The sequence below is a fragment of the Pimephales promelas genome, chromosome 11 (genome assembly GCF_988280905.1).
Source record: "Pimephales promelas chromosome 11, fPimPro1.hap1.1, whole genome shotgun sequence".
NCBI classification, from domain to species: Eukaryota; Metazoa; Chordata; class Actinopteri; order Cypriniformes; family Leuciscidae; genus Pimephales; species Pimephales promelas.
In genome coordinates this window covers 3463075-3477232 of record NC_142779.1, presented here as the reverse complement: position 1 = coordinate 3477232, position 14158 = coordinate 3463075, and the positions used below count along the sequence as shown (strand labels likewise).

Genomic DNA, 14158 nt, shown 5'->3' with positions numbered 1-14158 from the left:
AACTCAAAATTATATGTTATGTGAACTAAATAAATTATTTAAGTTGATTTGACAAAAGAAAAAATGTTATGATTACTAAACTGTAAAAAAATATTGTTGGTTTAACTTAAAAAAGTAAGTAACCTGGGTTGCCTTAAAATTTTAAGTTGATTGAACTGGAAAAAGTGAGTTAATACAATGAAGGAGATTAATTTAATCATCAGAAACTCAAAATAATAAGTTATCTCAACTAAATAAATTATTATAAAGTTGATTTGACAAAAGAAAATATGTTGTGATAACAAATCTTGAAAATATTTTTTACAGTGATTAATAGACGGTCTTGCGTGGCTGGATCTGTTAAGATTTGTTTTTGTGCATGATAACTAAAACAATTAAACCTCTCATTTTCTTCTTAAGATGCAGCACTCTGTTCTCATCAAAATTGAGAAACATTTAAATCCTGTTTGTTTGTTTTTTTCCAAAATTGTTTGGGATCAATAATATGTGTATATTTTATACTTTTGGACTAACATAATATCTAAATATTAAAAAAAAAAATTGTATATGGTATCTGAATTCTTAAAGCAACAAAACTGCCTACAAATGTGTACAGGACTAATGTGGCATGTGGAAAAAAGTGCAACGCACAAACAGACACACTCACTAATGCTCAAAACAAGTGGTTCCTGGCCAGCTATTTCTATGTTGAATCATTTTAAGTGGTAATGCACCCATTATCAGAGTGGAGCTGGTCAGTGTAGAGTCTATCCATCTATTTTTACCTGTGGTCAGCAGGCCCATTTAGCCATCCGGTAATGAGAGCTAATGAGCTGGCCCTCTCCACACAGCCCTGGGCAAATCACATAGCATCTGATTTGCAGCACAACAATTCAATAGCCAAAGATTAAGCCTGGGTCTCAGGGGCATCGTTTTACACGACACCGTTTTCAACTAAAAACGGAAAACTTTTAATGCGTTTTGGCCGTTCATTTACAAGACCACAAAGTTTTGAGGGCCTAAAATGCAAACCTTTGAATTCAAGTTTCAAAGTGATTTAAAAAAAAACCCCGTGAAAATCAACAAAAACGCGAATTTGTGAAAGCGCTGACGTCTTGCGCATGCGCATCACGTGTTCAATCTATTGGCACGGATAGTGTTTCTTCACAAAGTGACATCGCCAACTACTGGCCCAACAAGGATACACCGTTTTTAGTCGTTTTTGCGGGGTCCATTTTGCAAACGTTGTCGTCTGTGCATGAAAAACACGAAGGAAAAACATTTCCGGCTAAATTGTTGTCTAGTAAACATGCCCTGAATATTCACATCACCCATTGAGTTGTGGAAATAAGATCGAGAAATTAATCTGTAGGCCTATTGGGATTTTTTTGTTTGTTTTTTGCGCACAAAAAGAATTCTCGTTGCTTGATAAACTTAAGGTTGATCCACAGTCGGACTATTTTAACGATGTCTTTAACTTTTCTGGGCTGGCCATTTTCAATCCCTTAGAAGCCAATGGAGGAGTGACCCAGTTCAGGCCCTTGAACAAAAGTCTTATGGGGAGAGTAATTACTGACAGAATTTTCATTTTGGGGTGAACTATCCTTTTAAGCATGCATTTTGGTACCTTAAAAGGTATATTAGTATACCTAAAAGGAACAAATGTGTACTTTTGAAAAGGTATCGCCCCAGTGTCAGCTTTTGTACCTTTTTTGAGTGTGTATAAAGCCTACTTTTCCATGTACATTTGAAAATCCAGGCCTTTTAGTATTGTAAAATGTCCACCTTCAGGTCTTGGATCACATGTCTTTTTGCTTTGAAATCATATCTTAACTTCTTTTTATAAAGAAAACACAAGAATAGCTTTTATATTGGTAGTATTTCAAGATGAACACATGGACTGCAACTTATATTTGTATGCTATGCATTAGTCACTGTTATAAAGATCTTATTGATTAAATTGCAAGATATCAGAAGTCCATCTTACTTTCTGGCCATATATGCACAAAATTGCAGATATTTGCTCAGTTTGGGGCTCTGAATAAAATGTAGGTGTTTTCCCCATCCATACTACATGCAACTTAAAAGCCAGATGCCTTTCACATCAAATAATAAGACATGCTACAATATAGACACCACTCAGATGTGTATCAAATATAATAGAAAACATAAAACACATAACATAAACTGTCCCATTTAAAAAAAAAAAAAGAAATCTTATAATTTTTTACTATTATTTCATATATTTCTGGCTTTGCAGGGTTAATAGAATTAGAAAAATCACAATATTTCTTAATGGAGTCAAAATGGATAAATTCATATTTATTGTGAGCAATGGGTTATATATAGCCCATTGCTAACAATAAATGTTCATAAATAGATGATATTATGCAAATACAAGTTTTGGTGCATGAGTAATTTTCAATTAGTCATCTCCATTTTTGCATTTCCTCCTAGTTAGTGCTGTAATGATATAAATCTAACGTGACAAATTAAGGCCGAACGCATAATATTTAGTGCATGTTTTTTTTTTCCGATTGTTTGTTATTGTTCCATTCAGTTTGATTTCTGTCATTTCCAGGAAGATGGGATGCTACAAGGATTACAAATGACGGGCTAAAATGACATGCATTAAGAGAAGCACGGCCACAGAAGAACACATAACAGCCTCTTCAGTTACCTAAGCCAAGTAGAGCACTTCAACGATAACAACCTGGCCGACCAATCAAAAGAATAGGGCACTCATTAACAATAAGCTATTCTTAATCAAACATAACTTTAACCCAGAAAGACTCAAACTTTACTATATAATGTATATACTATTAACCTATCTATTATATATATATATATATATATATATATATAACAAACCTTCACCATAGCTATAAATGGCTAAACACATGATAAACAAACGTAATATTTAGTGACTAATCTGCTGGCTCAAACACTCTCACATTGGCACTGGACCAGCCTTATTTTTGAGCTCTGACCACTTAGCTGTCTCTTTTAGATATTTATATCAGTTATAGTTTAATTGGTACAAACCAAACCATTTTTCCAGGCCAAAGGACGACTCTAAATAAATCTAATTTGACAGACAAGCCTAATTTTGGCAACCAGAGTCCCATCTTACAGTGCATGTCATCTTATATAACGGCATCTTTGGCATTATATATCCTCTGACATTTATGATTCAAATTTCCAGAGCTGCAGACGCTTAGTCACAGGCCGGCTAAAACTAATGGCCGTTTCCTTTCGGAAGTTCTCGAAATAAGACGTCGAGAAGACCTTTAACTGGAATTACAGGAATGAATGATCGCACACCTTTCGCTGTTTGAATAGGTGGAAGGATGGAGAGCGGACAAACCCTTGTGAATATATCAGACTGCATCATAACTCATACGTCATTACTCCAGCTGTCTGCGTATTAACCATATTTTTCTAAAAAGTGAGTGCATTTTTGTCTTGCTCTGCACCTGTGCGTTTCCAATTTATCTGTATTTTCAGGGATGAAAACATATCATAAGTCACAGAAATATAATTGAGACATTCTTCAAAGTGATGGCTCATTATTCTGAATGGCTGTCGGTGGGAACAAACATGATCATGGATCAATTGTAGTTGATGGTTGAAGTTTTTGGCAACATTGAAATTGAGCGCACTCAAGAATTGTATGGCTCTTCAACCTTTTATTATACTTTGAATGGCAAAAATAAAGATTTCCAGTGCCTGACCCTCCCAAACCCAAATGATCCCTCTAGAGTTAAGATTCACACAGAAAGCAACATCAATATTTGTTTTTACAAAATAATTCAATTTACAAAATGCACGGAGATACATCATCATTCGAGATATTTGACGGGTCCAATCAGCAGTCTTCAGGTCCGAATATGTGGTTCCCTTATTGTACCAGTCCGGGGCTTGTTTCAATGCATTTATTGATCTACAATTTACAGGAAACATGTCAAAGCAAACGTGTCGGTTCCAAGGCCAAAGCACATCTTAAAGCCAACATCTCTCATCAAAGTGGAATTTCTATGTACAGTGCAAACATTTTTACGCTTTCTTGTTCTTCAACACGTTGTTTTAGTAGTATGCTGATGTCCTATACTAGACTGTGTAAATGGAAAACCTATGATGGCCAAGGAGAGTTGCTTTCTTGCCTTCAAACCCACCTCAGAGCGGCTAGAAGAGAAAAGATCAGTGTTTAAACGTACTTGAAAAGCAGACTGTTGTTAATACAAAGCCATGCCCGTCTCCAGCTAACTTACCAACGGTATATGATTGAGAAGTCGGTCTACAGTGACGTCATCGTAGCTCTCCCGATACGAGGTCTCTCCGCCAGCCGATTCCTCCTGCATGCTGGGTGGGTCTTCTTGACTAAAGAAAGGGAAAAAAACACCAGTTTTCATTGTTTAACACCACAAAACGAGTATTTGCGTGACCTTCATACTTTATACCTTCTCTTCCCTGTTAGGACAGAGTTCAGATATTTCTTCACCGCCATCTGCTTGCGAAAGCGGCTGTAGTTGTCTGTGAATATTGCGTCTGAATGGCGCTTCATCGGCGCCTGGTCTTCCATCAAATCATCACTAAAATTGCAGAAAGAAACACATTTACTTTCATTCATTTGGCAGACCAGTTTTACAGGATTATAAGATTGTACAATATATAATATGGACATTTTTAGATTGATCAGATATGGATAAACAATCTATTAAAGCAAAAAATAGTGGCGAATCCTGTCACACTCCTTATTAGATGATCTGATTCCTTAAAACATCTCAAAACTCTCTCTTCTAAAACAAGTCTGAGATAATTGATGGTTTTAGTTCGCCATCAGGTCTGGTTTAATGGTTTTGGGACCAGTGAAAACCATCAAATCCCTTTCCAGCACGGCTATGGATCATGTTAAGGATTGTGAAATGCACTAAACCCGAATGCATTGGCATAAAACAAGGGGTTCATCATGTACCTGACTCGCTTTCCAATCAATGACTCCAGGTACCGTCTGGCAGATAACTGTCCAAGAAGTTTACTGTATCCGCTTGTGAAGAGCCCGTCTGCGTGTCTTGTTTCTCTGCACAGACAGAACCAATCATTTCACAACTGCAAAAACCAACTTTACTCTAGAAACCAGTGAATGACAGTCTATTTCAGTTGCTCTTGTATCACTAAGTTGCTTGTTTTAATTAAATGACAGCTTTCGAGCAATGTCTGTCTCAGTTTCCTTCAAAATTCTTCAAAAAAAAAAGCTTCTTGAAGAACTCGTATTAAGATTCTATATTAACATGGTCAATTTTGCATGTTTGTGTAAGAGCCACCAACGATTTCAAGCATTTGGATGTGATTTAAATATCTTACGACAACAGACAATTTTAATTTGTTTGCCTGTTGAAATTACACAGAAACAGTGTCGGGATTTTCCCTACTTGATTGGTTCGTACACCGTATCAAAATTGTAATTTACCCACTTAAACAGCCAATAAGACAACAAAAATAACTTTCTTTTCTTTCTTTCGCCGTGTTTTTAGCCTATTTTAAATCGTCTTTCTTGTTTTCTTTTCTGAGGCGATCCTGTCACCTGCGCGCGCACAGCTCTGATGGCGCGAACAGCGCGCGCTCATTCCGATACAATGCTTTAAAACCTTACAAAAGAGTCAAGAATTTTGTTTAATTCGCGTGCTTTCAAAGAATAAAGCTCTTACCTCATGGAGGCGAAGGGTAAACTTAAGGTCCGGGCATATAAAACACTGGAGAGAGTTATGAAGAGCAAAATCTGAGAGCCGTTCCTCACGAGCATTGCTTTACACCTGTGCATACATGAATACATAGGCTACTGTGAATTAACATTGCATTATTTAACAATCACATGTAAATGCATTTTAAAGCTTGAAAGCGATTGTAAATGCATTTGCAAAAACTAACTCAAAATGTGCACTCTTTTCCGGATCATAATTAAAAAGCGGCTTCTTTATGGAAGATATTTCTATTTGATAAATTATGTGAGTTTGTGCTTTGCCTAAAACAAGTTAAGATTAGTTTGCATTGAAAATACTAATTAAGAAAATATTACTAAAAACTGTTTCAGTCGACATTAATTAATGTCATGCAATTTCTTGCGTTTTGAATGTAACATGGAGAGAATTAAAAATGACTAATGTACAAATAGGCTATTAAAATGAAAGGAACTTACATGTGCTATGGTGATGTGATCCGCGCGCTGATCGGGGTCCTGAAATGCCTCCAGTCAAATCTCCCAAAGTGACCAGGTGCTTTTTAAAGTTCCTTTTCGCGGTCTTGTGTCTCTTTGAATAGTCTCACCCCTCGCCCCGTTTTATATGTCTGAATACTTTCCATCAGACAGGAAGACAATCAGATTTGATTTGTGTTAATACGTCACGAAGAAAGTCCCATTGGGATGGATGTGTTCGTCATTGGTCGGCAGGCACACTTTACAGACACACACACACACACACACACACACTGGTGAAATCAAGTTTGTGATTGCTCAGAATGTTTTGTGTCATTCCTGGTGATTCATTCTTTGGATATTTGTTTGCATGGATGCATTTTTTGGTAAAAGAAGAGATGTGAGCCACATGAAACAATAAACATGAAACAATAAGCCTATGACTTCACAAGTTAAAAAATAATTCCTGCACAAAATTCTTTTTTTTTTTCTCTTAAATTTGGAACTGATCTTAAAAACCATTAAAGGGAATATTATGGATCTCTACACATTTTTTTATAGATAGATAGATGATAGATAAAACGATAGATAAATAGAAGGACATATATATAGATAGATAGATAGATAGATAGATAGATAGATAGATAGATAGATAGATAGATAGATAGATAGATAGATAGATAGATAGATAGATAGATAGATAGATAGATAGATAGATAGACGGATAGATAGATGATAGACAGAACAATGGATAGATAGATAGACAGATAGACAGATAGACAGATAGACAGATAGATAGATAGATAGATAGATAGATAGATAGATAGATAGATAGATAGATAGATAGATAGATAGATATTTTAAACAAACATAAGTGAATGTATATATAATTAAGGATATCTTTGCACTGCTGCTGTGGTCTACCCTCACGTTAACCCCGGTTCAATCCCTTTGCTAACAGGATCATTCTCTGCATTAAATACATCACTGCCAAAATAATGAACAAACAGGGTCAGTCGTGGAGAGCTGCTATAGTGACATAAACCAGACTCTGTTAAAGCATCAACACAGGAAATGTTTATATGCATAAGTGTCCACTCAGACCCTACAGACGGTTGTCCTGACTCCTGATCACTCATTACTTTGAAAAGTCCTCATATTATATTAGCCGTTGGCCTCGCATTAGGACTGTCCTCGTTGTCCTTGACCACTCGACCTGTGACCTGAACAGCATTCTGATGATTTGATCTGGAAGGCTGTTTTCTGGGTCTGGAGTGATTAATAAGGGGAGCAGATTGCAGATGTGATGCCAATAAATCAAGTTGACAAAAAGTATTTCAGTCTCTGTTCTGTGTTCACTCTGTGGCATCCAGACACAATCTAAGCGTGAGACTTCTTTATCTGGATCAATCAGAAGGTGAAGTTTAATATAGCGTTAGGGAGTTGTTCAAATCCGTAACACCAAATATGAGCAATAGAAATAAAGATGCTTTAACAAACTGCAAGTCTCTTTCTTATCATTTCCTGTCATTGCTACTCAATAAGCTATCAAAAATGGAATAAAATTTCTTTTACGGACCCCTAACAAACTGAACGAGTTTTAAGAAATTTTAAATGAATCAATGTTCGGTTAGGTTATTGATTTGTCTATAGAAATTCACAGAGTAAGAGTCAGTTCTGATCCGTCAATATCTTTATTCTGCGGCCCCCAAAACCCTGTGACGGATCAGTTACCCTTAAGTGCATCCAGATTAATCCAGTAAATACATCTGGATATCTGGCCAGTGGCCACACGGAGGACATCAGCTTCAATAATGCTATCAGAGCATCATTAGATCTGTAATCAAAGCTAAAGACAACAGCATCATCCTCCCGAGACCGTCACTCCTCTCGGCCAATCGCATTAGGGGGTTTATTTAGTGTACGTGCAACTCAATCTAAATTATATTTAATTAATGATATGCATTTAAAAAAGATGTACATCTATCTATCTATCTATCTATCTATCTATCTATCTATCTATCTATCTATCTATCTATCTATCTATCTATCTATCTATCTATCTATCTATCTATCTATCTATCTATCTATCTATCTATCCATCAATCTCTATCGATCTATCTATCTATCAATCCATCCATCAATCTCTATCGATCTTTCTATTTATATCTATCTATCTATCTATCTATCTATCTATCTATCTATCTATCTATCTATCTATCTATCTATCTATCTATCTATCTATCTATCTATCTATCTATCTATCTATCTATCTATCTATCTATCTATCTATATCTATCTCTAACCATCTATCTATCTATCTATCTATCTATCTATCTATCTATCTATCTATCTATCTATCTATCTATCTATCTATCTATCTATCTATCTATCTATCTATCTATCTATCTATCTCTAACCGTCTATCTATCTATCTATCTATCTATCTATCTATCTATCTATCTATCTATCTATCTATCTATCTATCTATCTATCTATCTATCTATCTATCTATCTATCTATCTCTAACCGTCTATCTATCTATCTATCTATCTATCTATCTATCTATCTATCTCTAACCGTCTATCTATCTATCTATATATCTATCTATCTATCTATCTATCTATCTATCTATCTATCTATCTATCTATCTATCTATCTATCTATCTATCTATCTATCTATCTATCTATCTATCTATCTATCTATCTATCTCTAACCGTCTATCTATCTATCTATCTATCTATCTATCTATCTATCTATCTATCTATCTATCTATCTATCTATCTATCTATCTATCTATCTATCTATCTATCTATCTATCTATCTATCTATCTATATATCTATCTATCTATCTATCTATCTATCTATCCATCCATCCATCCATCGATCTCTATCCATCTTTCTATTTATATATCTATCTCTATCCATCTATCTATCTCTATCCGTCTATCTATCTATCCATCCATCCATCCATCAATATCTATCGATCTTTCTATTTATATATATCTATCTCTATCCATCTATCTATCTATCTATCTATCTATCTATCTATCTATCTATCTATCTATCTATCTATCTATCTATCTATCTATCTATCTATCTATCTATCTATCTATCTATCTATCTATCTATCTATCTATCTATCCATCCATCCATCCATCCATCCATCCATCCATCCATCCATCCATCCATCCATCCATCCATCCATCCATCCATCCATCCATCCATCCATCCATCCATCCATCCATCCATCCATCCATCCATCCATCCATCCATCCATCCATCCATCAATCTATATCTATGGCTATCTAGAATTGAAAAATATTGTACACAAACCCATTAATTCACAACTCAATAATTAACTCTGATTTCCATAGAATATTTCAAGCCTCTGTGTTGTCCTATGACTAATAGTTTCATCTTTGCACACTGACTGTTGTCCGTACGTCATCTCACACATGAGCATCACACAGTTTCTTCCCATTGCATGATCTTGACTCGGACAGCTCTCAGTGATTGGCGAAATATTTTCTTCGCACGACTGTAATTCTGCATTCAATATTGGCAATTTAACTAAAGTTAGCTGTGCATGCTGTGGAAAGACTCGGGTTTAGTAATACGCAGAAACAATCTGAGGTGATGCTTCCCATATGTGTGAGAGGGAGGAGTTTTATTGAAAAATAATCGAGTGAGATGACAACACACATTCATTCAGTCACACACTATCTAGTGTACATTAAGCAACTCTGCATTAAGTCTATAGAGGAACCGTGCAACCTTTATTCTCTATATTGAATTCATATTGATCTCAACACATCCATCTCTATTGTGTCAGAGTTTATGTGTAAATAAAATGCCTGAAATTCAATCCCACCTCAGAAGCTCTATTGGTTTCACTCAAACAGAATCTATTTCTCTGTTGATTGCAAAACAAATATACATATCAAAATATGAAGACCTTTTATACAGCATGCATACAATACAGTACAATGTTTGCATCAAATGTTTTCTAAAATTGATTTTCCAAGCATACAAATCTCATATCTCATTGAGACTCAGGCGTCTGCCATGTTCTTCTGTGCCATGACAATTCAAATTCAACTTATTATGACCTGCAGCCTTGGACAGCTAATAGAAAAGTGTTATTAATAATCCATGGCTTTAGGTTTTAGTGTGCTTGTTGCTATGCAATTATTTTGTTCATGATTAAGAAATCACCAATATTCAGAGAATAAAAATGAGTGGTATTCACAATCATAGCTATACAATAAAAATATGTATTTATAATTTATCAACATTACAAACAAAATATTTTGTCATTATCATTTGTATGAAGCTGTAAAGTAGATTTGTGGAGTTTAACATTTACTTTAATTCATTTAGCATACGCTTTTATCCAAATTAGCGTACAAATGAAGAATACAACAACATAGTCGATTAATCCTAAGAGGCAGTAACATGAGAAGTGTAGCCTAATCATCAGTGCAAATAAAAATAAATCAATATCTGTGCTTTCCTGTGTTTACATGAATGTCTTTATACAGGTACACACAGACGTGTAGGCTATTACAGGGTAGTAAACTACCAATGGGGGCTCAAGATGTCTTAAAAATTTAAATAAATAAATATTTGAACGATTTAACCAATTAAATGGCTAAATCTGCTCTAATGTATTAGTAGTTTTAATCCTATACGATGTGTTGAAAACCTTGTAACACTTAACGTTCCCTGTCAAAAATGACCGGCCTTTTAAAAATGGCTTGAAAATCGCTTGTTATGCCATATTATCACCAATTATTGGATTCAATCTTTTTGTCAACTTGTTTTCTTTTAATTAGCACAGGTTTTGTATTTCTTTTTGTAACGGATTGATTGTAGGCCTCATTGATCTGAGCTTATGCTCAGTTTTTGGGTGAGAAAATATTTGCAGACAATTTTGTCAATATTCAACAATTTAATTTTTACTGTTTATCTCATAGCTTTATTGTGTAACCAAGTTTGTTTCGAACAAAATGGAACAAAGCCCCACTTGTGGGTGTTCCTGGACAAAAATGGCCGGCTTACAAAAAAGAAAAGTGTAAAAATATCTTGTTATTGCTATTATCACCAAATAAGGGATTCAATCTTTTTTTCAACTTGTTTTCTTTCAATTACGACAGGTTTTTATGATCATAGATAGGCCTCATGTAATAGTCACATGTAATTTAATATATAAATATAGCCTCATGTAATGGTCATATGTAATTTTATATATTAAATATATAAATATATTTAATATAAAAATATCGAACTAGCATTTAACATCTATTTAATATTCCTATTTTACATTTTATAGAAAGATAGGGGTACTGGCCACCTGTCCAGAATTTTCTCCTGCTTTCAGTCCACGTCATAGAAAGGATACAAATAAAATATATTATTTTAAATGTTGACACCTTTCTTAAAGAAAAATACTGCCAAGACACTGGGGTTTTACTGGGTTTTTTTGGACAAGCACCACGGAATTATATTTTTTAGGCCATATACGTGATAATACTATGGTATTGTGTAAAGTACCATGGTAATCCACGGCATGTCTCGAAAAACCATGAAAATCCATGATACAGTGAATGATAGCACCATCACTTTACCTTGTAGGCCCGACAGATGCGGGCGATTGCGCTTCCAGAACGCAGCTCTCTGATTGGTCAGAAGTTCGGAAGTGCGTCACGGGATAACAACATGTCCGCGTTCATTTGAAACAGTGTAGTGTGCTCTGCTCGATCGATTTTCACTGCATACTTTGATGTGTTTGTATGTTGGGCTCAACAAGCAGGCGATTGCAGAGGGAGAGGCATCTGTCAAAGGGAAGGACCGCACTCCAGGACAGGAAGATCGACTATTTGTTATTAGCAGGTGAAGATTTGAGCGGATGTTAGCAGTAACTTAGCTCGGCTGCTAATGCTGACAGGATGACAGTCTGACTAAAATATAGAAAGTTTCGTGTTTTTCCACTAAACACTGTTACACGTTACACGCAAAAACAAAAGATAAGAGGTCATTTGCAGTGTAATTGTGGGATTTATTAAAGGGTTTCCCAGAATTCATTAAGTAATGAAAGTAACAAATGTACATGGCACTGACACATGACACTGGATAACAACAGCAGTAAATATTTTATTTTATGTCTGTAGCTGATGAACTTTTGCTTTGTGTGGTGATTTTAGGTGGACAGTTGACAATACATTAAATATACAGATAGATTGACCGATAGATGTATGGAAATATTATATAATATTTCCATACATCTATCGGTCAATCTATCTGTATATTTCATGTATGTTCTGTATAGATAGATAGATAGATAGATAGATAGATAGATAGATAGATAGATAGATAGATAGATAAACAACGATGGATAGATAAAACAATAGATAGAGCTAAAGACGAAGATATGAGTATGTCTGCGAGATAGATTGATTGGTGGATAAATGCACATGTTTTGTCATATAAACTGATAAAAAGACATGTATAGACAGACAAACAGATGGGCAATAATTCTATAATGCTAGCTTATTATTATTATATTAAGTATAATACAATTATAATGCAATTTTAAAAATATATATATATATATAAATATATATAATATACACATACATACATATACACACTGTTTTACACTGTTTTTAAAAAAATATGCACATTCACCTATTATTTATGTGCTTATTTTTTTATGTCATATTTTGTGAAAAACAGCTGCAATATCAAAATTAACAAATGCTCAAAAAGGTGTTTTTGAAAAATTGTTTGAGATATTATAGGTTTCTTAATATGATTCAAATGAGGTCATCCATAATGCAGACTTAATTTGCTGCCACACTGAAGGTAACAGAAATGTCAACACATTCTGTATTAACAACACAGTTTTTTTTCTCTCTCCTTGTGTTTCACAGAAATAATGCTGATATTGGGAACTCATGTCGCACATCTATGAAGAGAGAGCCACAATGATAGCCGCAGGCGAATTGCAGTCGTTTGTCCCATTTGGTCGTGAGCACTGCAAAAATCACCCGAATGCCGTTAATCTCCAGCTGCGGCAGCTCCAGCCGGCCTCTGAGCTCTGGTCCTCCGACGGGGCGGCTGGGCTCGTGGGATCCCTTCAGGAGGTCACGCTACAGGAGCGAGAGAAGGTAGTTTTTCTTATATGTGTGTGTTATTTCCTTATAATAATACTTCCTTATATTTCCAAATGATTTGATGAATTCATGACATATGTTTGTTCTGTGGAACACAAAAGAGATGCACTGCTCTTTTTCCTTAATGTGAAAGCAAACTTTTGTAAATTAAAATACTAAATGCTTTCTAGGGATAATTCACCCAAAAATTAATAAATTCTGTCATTAATTACTCGCCTTCACGTCTTTCCAAACCTGTAAGACTTTCGTTCATCTTCGGAACACAAATGAAGATTGTTTTAATGAAATCTGAGAGATTTTTGTTCCTGCATTGACAGCTACACAAATACCACTTTGACATTTTGACTTTTGATTAAGTTTATGAAGAGATTGTAAAACTAATCCATACGAATTGAGCGGTTTAGTCAATTTTCTGAAGTCACGATAACTTTATATGATGAACAAATTGAAATTAGGCTTTTATTCACTTTGATCAGAAAACATAAACAGAAGCTCAACCGAACCTGCTTGACATGATGCGTAACATGAGAATGAACCTCATTGGTTCTTGCTGAAGCTCAAACGTGATGCGTAACACGAGAATGAACCTCATTGGTTCTCGTAGTCAAGAGAACATGCTTGAGCTTCCGTTTACCACAACTGATGTGTGAGCTGATGAATGTTTATGTGAATAAAAGCCTAAATTAAATCTGTTCATCCTATAAACTAAAGCGAATTTGTCTTTACATATATTGTAGTTTGGACTAAACCGATTCGTTTTACGATCTCGACAGAAACTGCTCAGATTTAATCAAAAAATATCTTCAT

At 34.9% G+C, this 14158-nt stretch overlaps 2 protein-coding genes across 5 annotated transcripts in view; one reads left to right on the top strand and one right to left on the bottom strand.

The window, feature by feature from the left end:
• Positions 1 to 3900: 3900 nt before the first annotated feature.
• vip (vasoactive intestinal peptide) lies at positions 3901 to 6330 on the bottom strand. 2 transcript variants are annotated; one of them, XM_039671775.2, is made up of 6 exons: positions 6176 to 6330; positions 5688 to 5792; positions 4955 to 5059; positions 4440 to 4571; positions 4251 to 4359; positions 3901 to 4164 (listed from the first exon to the last, which is right to left on the bottom strand). In XM_039671775.2, coding segments are annotated over exons 1-6 (462 nt in total). In that variant the 5' UTR covers positions 6178 to 6330; the 3' UTR covers positions 3901 to 4155. The 2 variants fall into 2 exon arrangements, with proteins under 2 accessions (XP_039527709.1, XP_088972888.1); XM_089116762.1 differs by lacking the exon at positions 6176 to 6330.
• Positions 6331 to 11862: 5532 nt separating this feature from the next.
• The window catches only part of anapc1 (anaphase promoting complex subunit 1), an 80572-nt gene continuing 78276 nt past the window's right edge, over positions 11863 to 14158 (top strand). For all 3 annotated transcript variants that reach the window (XM_039672296.2, XM_089116761.1, XM_039672295.2), the window contains exons 1-2: positions 11863 to 12068; positions 13109 to 13345. In XM_039672296.2, the coding sequence (XP_039528230.2) occupies positions 13133 to 13345 (213 nt within the window). In that variant the 5' untranslated portion in view covers positions 11863 to 12068; positions 13109 to 13132. The remainder of the gene's footprint in view (positions 12069 to 13108; positions 13346 to 14158) is intronic.